This window comes from Anomaloglossus baeobatrachus, chromosome 11 (assembly GCF_048569485.1).
Source record: "Anomaloglossus baeobatrachus isolate aAnoBae1 chromosome 11, aAnoBae1.hap1, whole genome shotgun sequence".
Classification (NCBI taxonomy): Eukaryota; Metazoa; Chordata; class Amphibia; order Anura; family Aromobatidae; genus Anomaloglossus; species Anomaloglossus baeobatrachus.
Genome location: NC_134363.1, coordinates 50185060 through 50207055, shown reverse-complemented (window position 1 = coordinate 50207055; position 21996 = coordinate 50185060). Strand labels below are relative to the sequence as shown.

The 21996-nt window shown below is 53.7% G+C and overlaps 1 protein-coding gene across 3 annotated transcripts in view; it reads right to left on the bottom strand.

The window, feature by feature from the left end:
* Positions 1-21996, bottom strand: part of MED25 (mediator complex subunit 25) — a 181264-nt gene that overhangs the window by 116837 nt on the left and 42431 nt on the right. For all 3 annotated transcript variants that reach the window (XM_075329202.1, XM_075329204.1, XM_075329203.1), the window contains exons 8-10: positions 1016-1149; positions 634-730; positions 72-304 (exon numbers count right to left, since the gene is read on the bottom strand). In XM_075329202.1, the coding sequence (XP_075185317.1) occupies positions 72-304; positions 634-730; positions 1016-1149 (464 nt within the window). The remainder of the gene's footprint in view (positions 1-71; positions 305-633; positions 731-1015; positions 1150-21996) is intronic.

Here is a 21996-nt window from a genome sequence, read left to right as displayed (position 1 = left end):
AGGCACTGGGAAATACAGAAACAGCCATGGATTAGTTGTCAGTGGTGCAGAGCAATCATTATTCGACATACCATGGGCTGCGGGACCGGCTGCTGCTGCGCGTTCTGCTGCGACATCATTCCTTGGGAGGGTCCGGGACCTGTGGTTACAGTTGAGACTAAACTCGGCTGAGGAGACGACGTTATTAGAGAAGCTGTAGAGGTAACCATCTTGGACGCTGGTCCTTGAGGCATTGGTTGAGATGGTGGTTGGTTGAACGGCGGGCCCACAGACGGAGCAGACTGCATGGCTCCGAGTCCGGGAACTGAGAAGAAAGTGCAATAAAGAAAAGGTGATAAGAACCAGGACTTAAGAACACACTACTGTAACTACCACATGGTAGCAAGAAAGTAGGATGAACAATTGAATCCTAAAAAAGGACCAAGCCACGGCCACTCTACAGCTGATGGCGCTGCGCAACTCCACAGCTGAAAATTGTGGCCTCCGCCGGCTGATCACAGGAGGTGCTGAGAGTTGCATGTCAACAAATATTGATGGCCTATCCTAAAAGGATAAAAGTCCTGGACAACCCCTTTAACTCCAAACTGTAGAGTCCTCCCCTTCAATGGATGGAGGGTAGCTAGAGACACTTACACCGATTTTGGATATTGTTCTTCTGTATCTTGGCAGCTTCCACCGCTGACTGGGCGGCGAGCTGTGCGGGGGTCAGAGTGTTCGTCTGAGAGGGATGCTGGAAAAAAATAAAGTCGGCACATGTGAGACATGGAGATCACCGTATAAAAAGCAATAGCTGCCATATAAAACCACCATAATGCACCGAGCGCATGCGCCGTGATGGCTCCAAACTGCAGCAATCATTCACAAAAATGTCAAATTGGATTTGGTTTCTAATTTTGCTTAGAAGATTATTCAGGAGAAGAGAGATAAGAGGTGATCGAGATCGGCTGCCAGTACGAGATCACCGGTAAGGCATTCCCCGGCCAGCACAAGACAGACACGACATCATAATACATACCATGTATGGAGCCTGGACTTGTGGGAGCGGGTGCGGAGGGGCATTAGGAAGCTGGGACTGCACCACAGGGAGTTGCGGCTGCGGTAGAGGTTGCTTTAATGGAACTATGCCAGGTGTCGATGACGCTCCTCCAACTGCAAAGGAAGCAGCGATAATCAGTGCACCAGTACGGACACATACGCACCATCAAGAATATCAAACATTGTCCATCAGCCGGGGTCTGAGCAGGGTGGAGGGGATGGGGGCAATTTCAATGCATCCTAAGAAGTTACGCCTCCACAGTCATAAACTAACAAATGTCATGTTAGGGTGAAAACACTTGATAAGAAGTAGATGCGGTATAGACAGGTGTATACCAGTGCTGGCCTAGTATTATAGGAGCCACAACTCCAACTAGGAGCTTCAAATATGCAGGGTAGATATCCCCTATTTTTGCCCTGCAGCGGAGGTTAATGCACCATAAGTTTTTGGGTGCCCCCGCTCCACGACGGCTCACCCTAGCCTATCCCTAGTCACCACTTCTAAACCAAAAATCTGGTGTCCATCGCCCAGTCCATAAAGTGCAAATAGTGCTGAAGTCAACAGTAAAGGTCTAAGGTCATATATGCAGGAGTACCAAAAAAAAAAAAAAATAATAATTTTGTTTACTTACCGTAAATTCTTTTTCTTATAGTTCCGTAATGGGAGACCCAGACCATGGGTGTATATCTTCTGCCTCCGGAGGACACACAAAGTACTACACTAAAAAGTGTAGCCCCTCCCTCCGAGCATATACACCCCCTGGATAACCAAATATAGCCAGTTTAGTGCAAAAGCTGAAGGAGAGTAGCCACCCACAAGTAGAGATAGAGCAAGAACCGGAACAACCGGAGCCTCTGTCTACAACAACAGCCGGTGATAACACGCGGAACAAGAAACTGCCAACAGGCAACAGGGAGGGTGCTGGGTCTCCCATTACGGAACTATAAGAAAAAGAATTTACGGTAAGTAAACAAAATTCTCTTTTTCTTCATCGTTCCTATGGGAGACCCAGACCATGGGACGTCTCAAAGCAGTCCATGGGTGGGAATAAACGGAAAACTGAGAAGTAGGCGAAACCTAACTTCGCAAATGGGCGACAGCCGCCTGAAGGGTGCGTCTGCCCAAGCTCGCATCTGCCGAAGCATGAGCATGCACTTGGTAGTGCTTCGAAAAGGCATGCAGACTAGTCCAAGTGGCAGTCTGACAGACCTGCTGAGCCGTAGCCTGGTGCCTGAAACCGAAGAGGCACCGACAGCTCTGGACGAGTGTGCCTTGATCCCCGGCGGGGGAGGCACTCGAGTACACTGGTAGGCATCGGAAATGGCAGACCCAATCTAACGAGCTAGGGTCGGCTTAGAAGCAGAGAGGCCCTTACGCCGACCTGTGGTCAGCACAAAAAGAGAGGTGCACCGCCTAAGAACAGCGGTGCGAGACACAGATCCGGAGCGCCGCACCAGATCCAGAGTATGCAACGCTTTTTCAAAGCGATGAACAGGAGCCGGACAAAAGGAAGGCAGGGAAATGTCCTGGTTAAGGTGGAAGGAGAAACCACCTCAGGGAGAAAGTCCGGAGTCGGACGGAGAACCACCTTGTCTTGATGAAAAACCAAAAAAGGTGACTCCGAAGAGAGTGCAGCCAAATCAGAGACTCTCCCGAGGGAAGTTATGGCCACTAGAAAGACCACTTTCTGTGAAAGACGAGACAAAGAAACCTCCCTAAGAGGCTCAAAGGGGGGTTACTGGAAGCCGTGAGGACCAGATCAAGGTCCCAGGGATCCAAAGACCGCCGGTAAGGCGGCATGATGTGAGATGCGCCCTGTAAGAAGGAGCGCACCTGAGCCAGCCGGGCGATACGCCGCTGGAACAACACTGGCCGAGCCGAGACCTGTCCCTTGAGGGATAGTCCTAGCTGCAGACCGGACTGTAGAAGGGACAGGAGGGTCGGCAAGGAAGAAGGGAATTTTGTTTACTTACCGTAAATTCCTTTTCTTCTAGCTCCAATTGGGAGACCCAGACAATTGGGGTGTATAGCTATGCCTCCGGAGGCCACACAAAGTATTACACTAAAAGTGTAAAGCCCCTCCCCTTCAGCCTATACACCCCCCGTACTGCTACGGGCTCATCAGTTTTGGTGCAAAAGCCAGAAGGAGGAAAAAATTATAAACTGGTTTAAAGTAAATTCAATCCGAAGGAATATCGGAAACCATTTAACATGAACAACATGTGTATACAAAAAACAGGGGCGGGTGCTGGGTCTCCCAATTGGAGCTAGAAGAAAAGGAATTTACGGTAAGTAAACAAAATTCCCTTCTTCTTTGTCGCTCCTAATTGGGAGACCCAGACAATTGGGACGTCCAAAAGCAGTCCCTGGGTGGGTAAATAATACCTCATAATAGAGCCGTAACGGCTCCGTCCTACAGGTGGGCAACTGCCGCCTGAAGGACTCGCCTACCTAGGCTGGCATCTGCCGAAGCATAGGTATGCATCTGATAGTGTTTCGTGAAAGTGTGCAGGCTCGACCAGGTAGTTGCCTGACACATCTGCTGAGCCGTAGCCTGGTGTCGCAAGGCCCAGGACGCTCCCACGGCCCTGGTAGAATGGGCCTTCAGTCCTGAGGGAACCGGAAGCCCCGAGGAACGGTAAGCTTCGAGAATTGGTTCCTTGATCCACCGAGCCAGGGTTGATTTGGAAGCTTGTGTCCCTTTACGCTGGCCAGCGACAAGGACAAAGAGAGCATCGGAGCGGCGCAGGGGCGCCGTACGAGAAATGTAGAGTCTGAGTGCTCTCACCAGATCTAACAAGTGCAAATCCTTTTCACATTGGTGAACTGGATGAGGACAAAACGAGGGTAAGGAGATGTCCTGATTGAGATGAAAAGTGGGCAAGGCAAATGGCCAGGGAGAAAACGCCTGAGCAGAGCACCACGACAGGAATATTTTCCACGTCCTGTGGTAGATCTTGGCGGACGTTGGTTTCCTAGCCTGTCTCATAGTGGCAATGACCTCTTGAGATAATCCTGAAGACGCTAGGATCCAGGACTCAATGGCCACACAGTCAGGTTGAGGGCCGCAGAATTCAGATGGAAAAACGGCCCTTGAGACAGCAAATCTGGTCGGTCTGGCAGTGCCCACGGTTGGCCGACCGTGAGATGCCACAGATCCGGGTACCACGACCTCCTCGGCCAGTCTGGAGCGACGAGGATGGCGCGGCGGCAGTCGGCCCTTATCTTGCATAACACTCTGGGCAACAGAGCCAGAGGAAGAAACACATAAGGAAGCTGAAACTGCGACCAATCCTGAACTAAGGCGTCTGCCGCCAGAGCTCTGTGATCTTGAGATCGAGCCATGAATGTTGGGACCTTGTTGTTGTGCCGTGACGCCATTAGGTCGACGTCCGGCATCCCCCAGCGGCAACAGATCTCCTGAAACACGTCCGGGTGAAGGGACCATTCCCCTGCGTCCATGCCCTGGCGACTGAGAAAGTCTGCTTCCCAGTTTTCTACGCCCGGGATGTGAACTGCGGATATGGTGGATGCTGTGGCTTCCACCCACAGCAGAATCCTCCGGACTTCCTGGAAGGCTTGCCGACTGCGTGTCCCACCTTGGTGGTTGATGTAAGCCACCGCTGTGGAGTTGTCCGACTGAATTCGGATCTGCTTGCCTTCCAGCCACTGCTGGAACGCTTTTAGGGCAAGATACACTGCCCTGATCTCCAGAACATTGATCTGAAGTGAGGACTCTTGCTGAGTCCACGTACCCTGAGCCCTGTGGTGGAGAAAAACTGCTCCCCACCCTGACAGGCTCGCGTCCGTCGTGACCACGGCCCAGGATGGGGGTAGGAAGGATTTCCCTTTCGATAATGAGGTGGGAAGAAGCCACCACCGAAGGGAAGCTTTGGTTGCTTGAGAGAGGGAGACGTTCCTGTCTAGGGACGTCGGCCTCCTGTCCCACTTGCGTAGGATGTCCCATTGAAGAGGACGCAGGTGAAACTGCGCGAAAGGGACTGCTTCCATTGCTGCCACCATCTTCCCCAGGAAGTGCATGAGGTGCGTCAAGGGGTGTGACCGACCTTGAAGGAGAGATTGTACCCCTGTGTGTAGTGAACACTGTTTGTCCAGCGGAAGCTTCACTATCGCTGGAAGAGTATGAAACTCCATGCCAAGATATGTCAGTGATTGGACCGGTGTCAGATTTGACTTTGGAAAATTGATGATCCACCCGAAACTCTGGAGAATCTCCAGAGTAACGTTGAGGCTGTGTTGGCATGCCTCTTGAGAGGGTGCCTTGAACAGCAGATCGTCTAAGTAAGGTATCACTGAGTGACCCTGAGAGTGGAGGACCGCAACTACTGTAGCCATGACCTTGGTGACAACCCTTGGGGCTGTCGCCAAGCCGAACGGCAGTGCCGCGAACTGAAGGTGTTCGTCTCCTATGGCGAAGCGCAAGAAGCGCTGATGCTCTGGAGCAATTGGTACGTGGAGATAAGCATCCTTGATATCGATCGATGCTAGGAAATCTCCTTGGGACATTGAGGCGATGACGGAGCGGAGGGATTCCATCCGGAACCGCCTGGTCCTTACGTGTTTGTTGAGCAGTTTTAGGTCCAAAAAACAGGACGGAAGGACCCGTCCTTCTTTGGAACCACAAACAGGTTAGAGTAGAAACCGTGACCCTGTTGCTGAAGAGGAACCGGGACCACCACTCCTTCTGCCTTCAGAATGCCCACCGCCTGCAGAAGAGCCTCGGCTCGCTCGGGAGGCGGAGATGTTCTGAAGAATCGAGTCGGAGGACGAGAGCTGAACTCTATCCTGTAACCGTGAGACAAAATGTCTCTCACCCAACGGTCTTTTACTTGTGGCAGCCAGGTGTCGCAAAAGCGGGAGAGCCTGCCACCGACCGAGGATGCGGTGTGAGGAGGCCGTAAGTCATGAGGAAGCCGCCTTGGTAGCGGCACCTCCGGCGGTCTTTTTAGGGCGTGATTTAGACCGCCATGCGTCGGCGTTCCTCTGATCCTTCTGAGGCCTTTTGGACGAGGAGAATTGTGACCTGCCCGCACCCCGAAAGGACCGAAACCTCGACTGTCCCCTCCTCTGTTGGGGTGTTTTTGGTTTGGCCTGGGGTAAGGATGTTTCCTTTCCCTTGGATTGTTTGATGATTTCATCCAATCTCTCACCAAACAAACGGTCGCCAGAAAATGGCAATCCAGTTAAGCACTTTTTGGAAGCCGAATCTGCCTTCCATTCCCGCAGCCACAAGGCCCTGCGTATTACCACCGAATTGGCGGCTGCAACCGCCGTACGGGTCGCAGAGTCCAGGACAGCATTAATAGCGTAGGACGCAAATGCCGACGTTTGAGAGGTTATGGACGCCACCTGCGGCGCAGACGTACGTGAGTGTGTCAATTTGCGCCTGACCAGCTGAGATAGCTTGGAGTGCCCATACGGCTGCGAATGCTGGAGCAAAAGACGCGCCGATAGCTTCATAGATGGATTTCAACCAGAGCTCCATCTGTCTGTCAGTGGCATCCTTGAGTGAAGCTCCATCTTCCACTGCAACTATGGATCTAGCCGCCAGTCTGGAGATTGGAGGATCCACCTTGGGACACTGAGTCCAGCCCTTGACCACGTCAGGGGGAAAAGGGTAACGTGTATCCTTAAGGCGCTTGGAAAAACGCTTATCTGGATAAGCTCGGTGTTTCTGGACTGCCTCTCTGAAGTCAGAGTGGTCCAGAAACATACTCTTTGTACGCTTGGGAAACCTGAAACGGAATTTCTCCTGCTGAGAAGCTGACTCCTCCACTGGAGGAGCTGAGGGAGAAATATTCAACATTTCATTGATGGACGCAATAAGATCATTCACTATGGCGTCCCCATCAGGAGTATCAAGGTTGAGAGCGGCTTCAGGATCAGAATCCTGATCAGCTACCTCCGCTTCATCATACAGAGAGTCCTCTCGCTGAGACCCTGAACATTGTGATGATGTCGAGGGGATATCATAGCGAGCTCGCTTAATCGGTCTGGGGCTGCGGTCCGTGTCAGAGACCTCACCCTGGGATCCATGAGACACCCCGGGAGGACATTGCTGTTCCAACTGAGGGGAACCAGGGGACAATGATAACACAGTGCCCCTGGCTTGAGATGCCGGCCTGGACTGCAAGGCTTCTAATATCTTAGCCATAGTCTCAGAAAGTCTTTCAGTAAAAACTGCAAACTCCGTCCCTGTCACCTGGACAGTGTTAACAGGTGGTTCTCCCTGGGCCACCCTTAGCAGAGGCTCCGGCTGAGAAAGTGCCACAGGGGCCGAGCATTGCACACAATGAGGGTCAGTGGAACCTGCCGGCAGTATAGCCGTACATGCTGCACAGGCAGCATAGTAAGTCTGTGCCATGGCACCCTTGCTATTTGTGGACGACATGCTGTTGTCTCCTCTGAGCAATACAGGAGGGTAAATAGCCACAAATCAACAGTGCACCCTACAGTGTAAAGTATAGACTATAATCATATAAACTATAAATACACTTCTGCACTAGTGGGGCCAGCACCACAGGTGCTGCTTACCGCCTGCGCAAAGCGTTTGTGTGGGCACCAGAATTCCTGCCTGGGTCTCTTTGAGCTTGTCTCTCCTCTCCAGCGTTAGCAGAGCTGAGAGGAATGGCTGCCAGCGTCCTGGGGAGAGGAGGGAGCCGTGGGCGTGACCCAGAAAAGTGCGGGAACTGGTGCCCCACTGTGCAGAGTGAGGGGGGTGGAGTATGCAAAGCATGCTCCAGCCCTCAGTGCTGCCGACCTGTACAGCGTCCCGCCCTTCCCCTGACTGGCAGGGCTGGGGCCGGGAAAAGAATGAGACTAGGCCGCAGAAGCCGGGGACTATAGTTATAAGCGCGGCCGCCGTATAAGCGCGGTCGGCGCGGAAGTCCCCGGCGCACTAACAGTCCCAGCCGCGCCGCAGGCATAACCATGGCAGCGGCGGTCAGCGCGGCAGTCCCCCTACACAAATACACTCAGCGACGCTGAGTGTATAGTGGCACACATGCAGCCAGCGCTGCTGTCCCCGGTGCACTAGCACACCCAGCAATGCTGGAGTGTTGCTGTGCGCAGTCCCCACGGGGACACAGAGTACCTCCAAGTAGCAGGGCCATGTCCCTGAACGATACTCTGCTCCTATCCAGCAGGGTCCTCAGGAGCTGTGGATGGAGCACGGTCTCCTGTGCCTGGAGACCGATGGGATCCCACTTCACCCAGAGCCCTAATTGAGGGATGGGGAAGGAAAGCAGCATGTGGGCTCCAGCCTCCGTACCCGCAATGGATACCTCAACCTTAACAACACCGCCGACAAAAGTGGGGTGAGAAGGGAGCATGCTGGGGGCCCTGTTATGGGCCCTCTTTTCTTCCATCCGACATAGTCAGCAGCTGCTGCTGACTAAGCTGTGGAGCTATGCGTGGATGTCTGACCTCCTTCGCACAAAGCATAAAAACTGATGAGCCCGTAGCAGTACGGGGGGTGTATAGGCTGAAGGGGAGGGGCTTTACACTTTTAGTGTAATACTTTGTGTGGCCTCCGGAGGCATAGCTATACACCCCAATTGTCTGGGTCTCCCAATTAGGAGCGACAAAGAAAAAGGCCAAGAAGCATGGCCGGAAGGGTGACACCAGGACAGGAAAATTCTCCAGGTCCTGTGATAGATTTTTGCCAAGGAATACTTCCGAGCCCGAGTCATAGTGGAGATGACTTCAGGAGGGATACCAGAAGTCGTCAAGATCCAGGACTCAAGAGCCACGCCGTCAATCAGAGAGCCGCAGAATTCTGGCGGAAAGACGGACCTTGTGAGAGAAGGTCTGTACGGTCCGGGAGATGCCATGGCACCTCTACGGACAGATGGAGCAGGTCAGGGTACCAAGCTCGCCTGGACCAGTCTGGAGCAATGAGAATGACCCGACGGCCCTCCATTCTGATCTTGCGCAGGACTCTGGGCAAGAGCTAGAGGGGGAAACACTTAAGACAGACGAAACTGGGACCAATCTTGAACCAGCGCGTCTGCTGCAAAGGCCTGAGGATCGTGGGAGCGAAGATCCACTTCCGGAGTGCCCCAAGTGCGGCAGATTGACCGAAACACTGCCGGATGCAGAGCCCACTCGCCGCTGTCCACGGTTTGACGGCTGAGATAATCTGCCTCCCAGTTCTCCACGCCTGGGTTGTGGATTGCGGATGTGGAGGACCTGGAATCCTCCGTCCACTGAAGGATGCGTTGAACCTCCAACGTTGCCAGGCGGCTGAGTGTCACGCCCTGGTGGTTGATGTAGGCAACCGCTGTGGCGTTGTCTGACTGGACTCGAATGTGCTTGCCCGCCAACTTGGTTAAAGGCCAAGAGAGCTAGAAGCACAGCTCTGATTTCCAGCACATTGATCGAGAGGGCTGATTCGGACGGAGTCCAAGTGCCCTGCGCTCTGTGGTGGAGATATACTGCTCCCCAGCCGGATAGACTGGCATCCGTGGTGAGGATCACCCAGGACAGGGCCAGGAAGGGGCGTCCCTGAAGAGAGAGGGGCCGAAGCCACCACTGAAGGGAGCCCCTGGTCTGTGGCGACAGAGCCACTAACCTGTGCAAGGAGGAAGTCCGCTTGTCCCAACAGCGGAGAATGTCCAGCTGCAGAGGACGCAGATGGAACTGGGCAAGGGAACCGCTTCCATTGACGCCACCATCTGACCCAGTACCTGCATTAGGTGCCTGATGGAATGACGGCGGGGCCTCAGCAAGGAGCGCACCGCTAGTGAAGGGACTGCTGTTTGACTAAGGGCAGCTTCACAAGTGCCGGCAGAGTCTCGAATTGCATCCCTAGGTCGGAGTCAGAGTGGACTTGGGAAAAAGACAAGCCACCCGAATTGGACTAGAGTGGCGAGAGTGAGCGAAGCACTCCGCTGACGGTCTGCACAGGATGAAGCCTTGACTAGAAGGCCGTCCAGGAAAAGGGATGCCAACCCTTGGAGGTGCAGAACCGCAACCACAGCTGCCATGACCCTGATAAATACTCGAGGGGCCGTGTACGAATCGGAAATGTTCCTCTGATTGCAAAACGTAGCCAACGCTGGTGTGAAACTGCAATTGGCACATGCAGATAGACATCTCTGATGTCGAGGATGCAAGGAATCTCCTTGGGTCATTGAGGCAATGACCGATCGCAGAGACCATGCGAAAATGCCGCACCTGAACATGCTTGTTGAGAAGCCTGAGATCCAGGATGGGCCGGAAGGAACCGTCCCTTTAGGGGACTAGGAAGAGATTTGAGTAGAAACCTCTGAACCGTTCCCAGGCGGGAACCGGTACAATTATTCCATTGGCCTGCAAGGATGCCACGGCCTGAGAGAAGGCGGCGGCCTTGAAGCAGGGGGGAGTTGACAGAAAAAAAATCTGTTTGGCGGGCTGGATAGAATTCTATCCTGTAGCCGTGGGAGATGATATCCCGCACCCACTGATCGGAGACGTGTTGAAACCACATGTCGCCAAGCGGGAGAGCCTGCCACCGACCAAGGACGTTGCTGGCGCGGCCAGATAGTCAAGAGGAGGCTGCCTTAGTGGCAGCAGCTCCTGCGGTCTTCTGAAGACGCGGCTTCGTGCGCAAGTTGGGTTTTTGGTCCTTGGCTGAGTTAGTGGACGAGGCCGAGGCCTTAGAGAACGACCAGTTGGAGGAACTAAAGGAACGAAACCTCGACTGGTTCCTGCCCTGGACAGGTTCCTGGCTGAATAATTTCATCCAGTTGTTCACCGAACAGCCTGGGTCCAGCAAATGGGAGCCCAAAGGTACTTCTTTGAAGCAGCGTCTGCCTGCCACTCTTGAAGCCACAAGATCCTGTGGATAGCGAGAGAATTGGCCGAAGCCACCGCAGTGCGGAGCCTCCAGCATGGCAGACATGGCATAGGATGAAAAGGCTGAAGCCTGGAAGTTAAGGCAACCATCTCGGGCATAGAGTCCCTGGTGAGGGAATGCATCTCCTCTAGAGAAGCAGAGATGGCTTTGAAAGCCCACACTGCTGCAAAAGATGGGGAGAACGAGGCCCCTGCCGCCTCATATACAGATGGCGGTCAGTGGAATCCTTAAGAGAGTTGCCATCAGCCACTGATACAACTTTCCGGGCTGAGAGTCTAGACACCGGAGGGTCTCCTTTGGTGAATGAGCCCACTCCTTGACCACCTCAGGTGGAAACGGAAAACGGTCATCAGAACCACGCTTTGGGAAGAGTTTGTCAGGACAGGCTCTGGGCTTGGTCACAGTGGCCTGAAAACTGGAGTGGTTAAGGAACACACTCCTTGTTCTATTAGGCAAGGAATACTGATGCTTTTCTGCCAGAGAGGGGAGCTCCCCTGATACAGGCGGATTGAGGTCCAGTACAAAATTAATGGACGCAATCAAATCACTAGCATCTGCGTCACTTTCGGACAGATCAATGGGGTACATGGAGGTAGCGTCCGAGCCCCCAGTAAAGGCATCCTCCTTGTCCTGCGAGTCAGCTCGTGAATCAGAGCCGCGGGACGAGGAAGGAGGGGGGACCCTGCGTCTCCATTTTAGGAGGACGGGGTCTGAGCCAGATGAAGAATCCTCTGTGAGCTTTGCTGAGCGAGCCGTAGCAGCAGAAGCGCCCTGAGGAGGGGGCTGATGCATGCTCAGCAGAGTCTGGGACATCTGTCCCCTGGAAAGAGGGATTCTACCCAAGCCGGGGGTTCAGCCACCGGAGTCGGAGCAGCCGGAGGGACCACTGGGGATGAGCCTCCAGGCTGAGGCACCACCATGTTAGAGCATCACAATGTGGTTATGTGCTCGGTACAGGCAGTACGAGCTTACATGCAGTGCATAATAAGAACAGCCTTGCAGCCTTGCTCCTCGTGTGAGACATGCTGCTGAAGTGGGGGCTCTGAGCCAGAATGACCCCCAGCCGAGTATATACGCAGAGTATATAAGCAGGTCCACAAACGGAGGTTGTGGCTTGCCAGACCGTTAGACATTGGGACATCTGTGCCCTCCAGATCCCACAGCCCGGACCCCCAGGGTGATGGCCAGCGCCGATCGCTGCAGACATGCATAAGAACGCTGATAAAATGGCGCCGGAGCGAGGAGAGGGGGCGGGATCCGGAGGGCCAAAGAGATATACAGGGGAGGGAATATTACCTCAGAGAGGAGTGACCCTCTCCTGTGCTGAACGGCCGCTGGGCGGAGCCGCACTGTCCCTCTGCATGATTGGCATGCAGGGGCAGTGAAAACGAAACTAGGCCTCAGGCGAAGCAGGGGCCTAAATTTAACGATGCGGCCGGCGAGCAGGCACCATCGGCGCGGTTCTCAGGTGAAAACCAGAGAACCGGCCGGAAATGTCACAATAGATACACAGCCCACTCTCCCCAACAATAAAGTACAAGGGACCCCCGATAATAACGTCTCAGATACTTAGCTTGTGAGACGCAGGGCCAGGTCCCTGAGGGATGAGTGCTCCGTCCGGCAGGATCCTGAAAGGGCTGCGGATGGAGACCGGTCTCCTGCAAGGCAGGGAGAACCGTGCTGGCTCCCACTTCAAGCCAGAGCCCGAGGGATGGTGAAGGAGCGCGGCATGAAGGGCTCCAGCCCTGAAATCAACCTTAACAGCACCGCCGACACAGTGGGGTGAGAAGGGACATGCCGAGAGTCCAGGCTTGGACCCGCTTTTCTTCAAACTCTTTCCAAAAATGAAAGTCATATGAGAATGCATGTGTGGATGTGTGCCTCCTGAACACAAAGCATTGAACTGGCTATATTTGGTTATCCAGGGGGTGTATATGCTCGGAGGGAGGGGCTACACTTTTTAGTGTAGTACTTTGTGTGTCCTCCGGAGGCAAAAGCTATACACCCATGGTCTGGGTCTCCCATAGGAACGATGAAGAAAAAGGTCTAAGGTCATATACGCAGGAGTACCAAAATAAAAGTTGATGTCTCATTAGAAATTAATCCTTCACACCCCGAAAGACCTCTGCGGGAGGATACCGCTGTTCCTATCAAGCACCCCATGCTCCATTGAGGAGATAGCATTTAGGGGGGACCCAGGAACCGGCACTCGGCTGCATGCTTCTGGAATGGAGAGCGGCATGCATCCTTTTAGAAAAGGACGGAATAAGCATTATTAAGATGGTCTAAATACTATGGGACTGATTTAGAGCCTATTTTACATCCCCTGATGAACCCCTAAAGGATGAGGAGAAACGCGTTGGGATTTATGTGATGACCCCAGCAGATGAGTATACCTAACTGTCTGGGTGGTCCATACATAGGCCATTCACTATGACTGGCAGCTTTGCTGACCAGGATATACATTATATATCTGCTTATACTATTGGGGTGGGAGTAAGTGCATTACATTTTTATTTATGTGTGGGCGCCGTTCTATCTACCCCACATTTTGTGATTTCTAAATGCGACATCAATTTTTTTGGTACTCCTGTGTATAGGACCTTAGACCTTTTTACTGTTGACTTCAGCACATTTTGCACTTTATGTGTTGGGTGATGGGCGCCAGATTTATGTTTTGAAGTGGTGACTAGGGATAGGCTAGCGTGAGCTGTCGTAGAGCGGGGGTACCCAAAAACTTATGGTGTATTAACCTCCGCTGCAAGGCAGGGCAAAAAAGAGAATTTTGTTTACTTACCGTAAATTCTTTTTCTTATAGTTCCGTAATGGGAGACCCAGACCATGGGTGTATAGCTTCTGCCTCCGGAGGACACACAAAGTACTACACTAAAAAGTGTAGCTCCTCCCTCCGAGCATATACACCCCCTGGATAACCAAATATAGCCAGTTTAGTGCAAAAGCTGAAGGAGAATAGCCACCCACAAGTAGAGATAGAGCAAGAACCGGAACAACCGGAGCCTCTGTCTACAACAACAGCCGGTGAAAACACACGGAACAAGAAAACTGCCAACAGGCAACAGGGAGGGTGCTGGGTCTCCCATTACGGAACTATAAGAAAAAGAATTTACGGTAAGTAAACAAAATTCTCTTTTTCTTCATCGTTCCTTATGGGAGACCCAGACCATGGGACGTTCCAAAGCTGTCCCTGGGTGGGAAATAAACAGAAAACTGAGAAGTAGGCGAACCTAACTTCACAAATGGGCGACAGCCGCCTGAAGGATGCGTCTGCCCAAGCTCGCATCTGCCGAAGCATGAGCATGCACTTGGTAGTGCTTCGAAAAGGTGTGCAGACTAGTCCAAGTGGCAGCCTGACAGACCTGCTGAGCCGTAGCCTGGTGCCTGAAAACCGAAGAGGCACCGACAGCTCTGGTCGAGTGTGCCTTGATCCTCGGCGGGGGAGGCACTTGAGTACACTGGTAGGCATCAGAAATGGCCGACCTAATCCAACGAGCCAGGGTCGGTTTAGAAGCCGAGAGGCCCTTACGCCGACCCGTGGTCAGCACAAAAAGAGAGGTGCACCGCCTAAGAACAGCGGTGCGTGACACATAGATCCGGAGCGCCCGCACCAGATCTAAAGTATGCAACGCTTTTTCAAAGCGATGAACAGGAGCCGGACAAAAAGGAAGGCAATGAAATGTCCTGGTTAAGGTGGAAAGGAGATACCACCTTAGGGAGAAAGTCCGGAGTCGGACGGAGAACCACCTTGTCTTGATGAAAAAACAAAAAAAGGTGACTCTGAAGAGAGAGCAGCCAAATCAGAGACTCTCCTGAGGGAAGTTATGGCCACTAGAAAGACCACTTTCTGTGAAAGACGAGACAAAGAAACCTCCCTAAGAGGCTCAAAGGGGGGTTACTGGAAGCCGTGAGGACCAGATCAAGGTCCCAGGGATCCAAAGACCGCCGGTAAGGCGGCATGATGTGAGATGCGCCCTGTAAGAAGGAGCGCACCTGAGCCAGCCGGGCGATACGCCGCTGGAACAACACTGGCCGAGCCGAGACTTGTCCCTTGAGGGAATTGAGGGATAGGACTAGCTGCAGACCGGACTGTCGAAAGGACAGAAGGGTCGGCAAGGAAAAAAGGCCAAGGAGCATGGCCGGAAGAGCGACACCAGGACAGGAAAATTCTCCAGGTCCTGTGATAGATTTTTGCCAAGGAAGACTTCCGAGCCCGAGTCATAGTGGAGAGGACTTCAGGAGGAATACCAGAAGCCGTCAAGATCCAGGACTCAAGAGCCACGCCGTCAATCTGAGAGCCGCAGAATTCTGGCGGAAAAACGGACCTTGTGAGAGAAGGTCTGGACGGTCCGGCAGATGCGACGGCACCTCTACGGACAGATGGAGCAGGTCTGGGTACCTAGCTCGCCTGGGCCAGTCCGGTGCAATGAGGATGACCCGACGGCCCTCCATTCTGATCTTGCGCAGAACTCTGGGCAAGAGAGCTAGAGGGGGAAAACACGTAGGACAGACGAAACTGGGACCAATCTTGAACCAGAGCGTCCGCTGCAAGGGCCTGGGGATCGTGGGAGCGAGCCACGTAAACCGGAACCTTGTTGTTGTGCCGGGATGCCATCAGATCCATCTCCGGAGTGCCCCACTTGCGGCAGATTGATTGAAACACTGCCGGATGCAGGGACCACTCGCCACTGTCCAAAGCTTGACGGCTGAGATAATTTGCTTCCCAGTTTTCCACGCCTGGGATGTGGACTGCGGATATGGTGGACTTGGAGTCCTCCGTCCATTGAAGGATGCGTTGAACCTCCAACATTGCGAGGCGGCTGCGTGTCCCGCCTTGGTGATTGATGTAGGCAACCGCTGTCGCATTGTCTGACTGGACTCGGATGTGCTTGCCCGCCAAAAGGTGGTGAAAGGCTAGGAGAGCCAGAAGCACAGCTCTGGTTTCCAGCACATTGATCGAGAGGGCTGACTCGGACGGAGTCCAAGTGCCCTGTGCTCGGTGGTGGAGACATACCGCTCCCCAGCCGGAAAGACTGGCATCCGTGGTGAGGATCACCCAGGACGGAGCCAGGAAGGAGCGTCCCTGAGATAGAGAGTGGGGCCGAAGCCACCACTGAAGGGAGCCCCTGGTCTGTGGCGACAGAGCCACTAGCCTGTGCAAGGAGGAAGTCCGCTTGTCCCAACAGCGGAGAATGTCCAGCTGTAGAGGACGCAGATGGAGCGGAGCAAAGGGAACCGCCTCCATTGACGCCACCATCAGACCCAGCACCTGCATCAGGTGCCTGATGAATGACGGCAGGGTCTCAGCAGAGAGCGCACCGCCAGATGGAGGGACTGCTGTTTGACTAAGGGCAGCTTCACAAGTGCCGGCAGAGTCTCGAACTGCATCCCTAGGTACGTGAGCCTCTGGGTCGGAGTCAGAGTGGATTTGGGCAGATTGACAAGCCACCCGAATTGGGTTAGAGTGGCGAGAGTGAGCGAGACACTCCGCTGACAGTCTGCGCTGGATGAAGCCTTGACTAGAAGGTCGTCCAGGTAAGGAATCACTGCCACCCCGTAGAGGTGCAGAACCGCAACCACTGCTGCCATGACCTTGGTGAAAACACGAGGGGCCGTGGCTAACCCGAAGGGGAGAGCCACGAATTGGAAATGTTCCTCTCCGATTGCAAAACGTAGCCAACGCTGGTGTGAAACTGCAATTGGCACATGCAGATAGGCATCTCTGATGTCGATGGATGCCAGGAAATCCCCTTGGGTCATTGAGGCAATGACTGATCGCAGAGACTCCATGCGAAAATGCCGCACCTGAACATGCTTGTTGAGAAGCTTGAGATCCAGGATGGGCCGGAAGGAACCGTCCTTTTTGGGGACTAGGAAGAGATTTGAGTAGAAACCTCTGAACCGTTCCCGGGCGGGAACCGGTACAATTACTCCGTTGGCCTGCAAGGATGCCACGGCCTGAGAGAAGGCGGCGGCCTTGGAGCAGGGGGGAGTTGACAGAAAAGAAGGGAATTTTGTTTACTTACCGTAAATTCCTTTTCTTCTAGCTCCTATTGGGAGACCCAGACAATTGGGTGTATAGCTTCTGCCTCCGGAGGCCACACAAAGTATTACACTTTAAAAAGTGTAACCCCTCCCCTCTGCCTATACACCCCCCCGTGCATCACGGGCTCCTCAGTTTTGGTGCAAAAGCAGGAAGGAGGAAACTTATAAATTGGTCTGGGGTAAATTCAATCCGAAGGATGTTCGGAGAACTGAAAACCATGAACCAAAAGAACAATTCAACATGAACAACATGTGTACACAAAAGAACAAACAGCCCGAAGGGCACAGGGGCGGGTGCTGGGTCTCCCAATAGGAGCTAGAAGAAAAGGAATTTACGGTAAGTAAACAAAATTCCCTTCTTTGTCGCTCCATTGAGAGACCCAGACAATTGGGACGTCCAAAAGCAGTCCCTGGGTGGGTAAAAGAATACCCCGATAAAAAGAGCCGACAACGGCCCTCCTCTTACAGGTGGGCAACCGCCGCCTGAAGGACCTGCCTACCTAGACTGGCATCCGCCGAAGCATAGGTATGCACTTGATAGTGTTTCGTGAAAGTGTGCAGACTAGACCAGGTAGGTGCCTGACACACCTGCTGAGCCGTCGCCCGGTGCCGCAATGCCCAGGACGCACCCACGGCTCTGGTAGAATGGGCTTTCAGCCCTGAAGGAATCGGAAGCCCAGAAGAACGGTAGGCTTCAAAAAATCGGTTCCTTGATCCACTGAGCCAAGGTTGACTTGGAAGCCTGCGACCCATTACGCTGGCCAGCGACAAGGACAAAGAGTGCATCAGAACGGCGCAGTGGCGCCGTGCGAGACACGTAGATCCGGAGAGCTCTCACTAGATCTAACAAATGCAAATCCTTTTCACATTGGTGAATTAAATGAGGGCAAAATGAAGGTAAGGAGATATCCTGATTGAGATGAAAAGGGGACACCACCTTGGGGAGAAAGTCCGGGACCAGACGCAGAACCACCTTATCCTGGTGAAATACCAGGAAGGGGGCTTTGCATGACAGCGCTGCAAGCTCTGACACTCTTCGGAGTGACGTAACTGCCACTAGAAATGCCACCTTCTGCGAAAGACGTGATAGAGAGACATCCCGCAGCGGCTCAAAAGGTGGTTTCTGAAGAGCCCGTAGAACCCTGTTAAGATCCCAGGGTTCCAGCGGCCGCTTGTAAGGTGGGACTATGTGGCAAACTCCCTGCAGGAACGTGCGGACCTGCGGAAGCCTGGCTAGACGCTTTTGAAAAAACACGGAAAGCGCCGAGACTTGTCCCTTGAGAGAGCCGAGAGACAAACCCTTGTCCATTCCGGATTGAAGGAAGGAAAGAAACGTGAGGCAAACGGCCAGGGGGTAAACCCCTTATCAGAGCACCAGGCTAAGAAGATCCTCCAAGCCCTGTGATAGATCTTGGCTGACGTTGGTTTCCTGGCCTGTCTCATAGTGGCAATGACCTCTTGAGATAACCCTGAGGACGCTAGGAGCCAGGACTCAATGGCCACACAGTCAGGTTGAGGGCCGCAGAATTCAGATGGAAAAATGGCCCTTGAGACAACATGTCTGGTCGGTCTGGGAGCGCCCACGGTTGACCCACCGTGAGGTGCCACAGGTCCGGGTACCACGACCTCCTCGGCCAGTCTGGAGCGACGAGGATGGCGCGGCGGCAGTCGGACCTGATCTTGCGCAACACTCTGGGCAGCATTGCCAGAGGAGGGAATACATAAGGCAGTCGAAACTGCGACCAATCCTGAACTAAGGCGTCCGCCGCCAGAGCTCTGTGATCCTGAGACCGTGCCATGAATGCCGGGACTTTGTTGTTGTGCAGAGACGCCATGAGATCGACGTCCGGCGTTCCCCAGCGGCAACAGAGCTCTTGAAACACGTCCGGGTGAAGAGACCATTCCCCTGCGTCCATGCCCTGGCGACTGAGAAAGTCTGCTTCCCAGTTTTCTACGCCCGGGATGTGAACCGCGGAGATGGTGGAGGCTGTGGCCTCTGCCCACAGCAGAATCCGCCGAACTTCTTGGAAGGCTTGACGACTGCGAGTGCCGCCCTGGTGGTTGATGTACGCGACCGCCGTGGCGTTGTCCGACTGTATGCGGATCTGCCTGCCCTCCAGCCACCGATGGAACGCTTTTAGGGCTAGATACACTGCCCTTATCTCCAGAACATTGATCTGAAGGGAGGACTCCGTCGGAGTCCAGGTTCCCTGAGCCTTGTGGTGGAGAAAAACGAGTCGGAGGACGAGAGCTGAACTCTATCCTGTAACCGTGAGACAGAATGTCCCTCACCCATCGGTCTTGGACATGTGGCCACCAGGTGTCGCAAAAGCGGGAGAGCCTGCCACCGACCGAGGATGCGGTTTGGGGAGGCCGAAAGTCATGAGGAGGCCGCCTTGGAGGACGTGACTTAGACCGCCATGCAGAAGAGTTTCTCTGGCTCTTCTGTGGCCTGTTGGACGAGGAGGATTGGGATCTGACTGAGGGCCGAAAGGACCGAAACCTCGCTTGAATTTTTCGTTGCTGAGGTCTCTTTGGTTTGGGCTGGGGTAAGGACGAGTCCTTTCCCTTGGATTGCTTAATAATTTCATCCAATTGTTCGCCAAACAATCGGTCGCCAGAAAAAGGCAAACCGGTCAAGAACTTCTTGGAAGCAGAGTCTGCCTTCCATTCGCGTAGCCACATGGCCCTGCGGACTGCCACCGAATTGGCGGATGCTACCGCTGTACGGCTAGCCGAGTCCAGGACAGCATTCATGGCGTAGGATGAAAATACCGACGCCTGAGACGTCAAAGACGCTACTTGCGGAGCCGAGGTACGGGTGACCGCATTAATCTCAGACAGACAAGCTGAGATTGCAGCAGTGTGGGCACTCCAGGCTAAGGCTGGGGCAAAGGACGCGCCTATGGCTTCATAGATGGATTTCATTAGGAGCTCTATCTGCCTGTCCGTGGCATCCTTGAGCGTTGAACCGTCAGCCACTGCCACTACGGATCTAGCCGCCAGTCTAGAGACTGGAGGATCCACCTTGGGACATTGAGCCCAACCCTTAACTACGTCAGAGGGGAAGGGGTAACGTGTGTCATTAAGGCGTTTAGTAAAGCGCTTGTCCGGGAAAGCCCTGTGCTTCTGGACAGCATCTCTGAAGTTCGAGTGATCGAAGAAAGCACTCCGAGTACGTTTGGGAAACCTAAATTGGTGCTTCTCCTGCTGTGAAGCCGACTCCTCTATAGGTGGAGTTGGGGGAGAAAGATCTAGCACCTGGTTGATGGACGCTATAAAGGTCATTTACTATGGCGTCCCCTTCAGGTGTATCAAGATTGAGAGCAACGTCAGGGTCAGAGTCCTGGGCTGCGACCTCCGCCTCATCCTCTAGAGAGTCCTCAAGCTGAGACCCCGAACAGCGTGATGAAGTCGGGGAAGATTCTAATCGAGCCCGCTTAGCCGGTCTGGGACTGCGGTCCGTGCCGGAGTCCTCCACGTAATAACTAGAGGCCACCCCAGGCGCACGCTTCGTCGCAGACCGAGAGGGGCCTGGGGGCGATCCCGCAGTGCCCGGGGCCTGTGTAAGGGCCGGTCTGGACTGCAAGGCTTCTAGTATCTTAGCAGACCATTTGTCCATAGACTGAGCCATGGATTGTGACAGTGACTCAGAGTTTCTCAGCTAAAACTGCAAACTCTGTCCCTACCACCTGGACAGGGGAAACCGGCGGTTCTACCTGGGCCGAGGGTCCCACCAGTGCCCCAGGCTCCGGCTGAGCGAGTGCCACAGGGCCCGAGCATTGCTCACAGTGAGGGTAGGTGGAACCTGCAGGTAGCATAGCCGCACAAGAGGTACAGGTTGCAAAATAACCCTGTGTCTTGGCACCCTTGCTCCTTGTGAACGACATGCTGTTGTCTCCCAGGAGAGTGATCACTGAGGGATATATAGCCACAAGCTAACAGTACAGCCGAACCGAGAAAAAGTATACATACATACATACATATATAAAATATATATATACTAGAAGGTGGCCCGATTCTACGCATCGGGTATTCTAGAATTTACGTATTGTGTAGTTCATGTATGATTTTTGTTTATATTATATATATATATATATATATATATATATATATATATGAGATGTTGTTGTGTGTAGTTACCAAGTGTTTGTGTAGGCGCTGTACATGTTCTGGGTGTTGTCTGGGTGTGGCGGGGGGTGAGAGCGGTGTTGTATGTGTGTTGCGTTGTTTGTGGAGCGCTGTGTGTCTGTAGCGTTGTGTGTGTGTGTTGCGCGGTTTGTGTGTGTGTGGTGTGTTTTGGGGGGAGGTATGTTTTGTGCAATGTGTGTGTTGTGCGGTATGTGCGTATATTTGTGTGTGCCGCGGTGTTTGTGTGTTGGGTGTTGTGTGTGTGCAGCGTTGTCTGTATGTGTGGGTGTCTGTGTAGGGCAGTTGTTTGTGGTTCCCAGTGTGTGTGTGTGTGTGTGTGGGGTGTGTTGTGCAGTGCGCGCGTGTGTGTGTGTGTGTGTGTGTGTGTGTGTGTGTGTGTGTGTGTGTGTGTGTGTGTGTGTGTGTGTGTGTGTGTGTGTGTGTGTGTGTGTGTGTGTGTGGTGTGTTGTGCAGTGCGCGCGTGTGCGTGTGTGTGTGTGTGTGTGTGTGTGTGTGTGTGTGTGCGCATCAGCCTCTCTTCTCTCAGCCTACCTCTCCCAGCCTCCCTCAGCATCAGCCTCCCTCTCCCAGCCTCCCCAAGCATCAGCCTCCACCAGCATCAGCCTCTCTCCTTCCAGCCTCCCCCAGCATCAGCCTCCGCCAGCATCAGCCTCTCTCCTTCCAGCCTCCTCCAGCATCAGCCTCCCTCTCCCAGCCTTCCCCAGGATCAGCCTCTCTCCTCCCAGCCTCCGTCCTCCCAGCCTTCCCCAGCATCAGCTTTCCCCTCCCAGCCTCCCTCAGCATCAGCCTTCCCCAGCATCAGCCTCTCTCCTCCCAGCCTCAGCCTCTCTCCTTCCAGCCTCCCCCAGCATCAGCCTCTCTCCTTCCAGCTTCCCTCAGCATCAGCCTC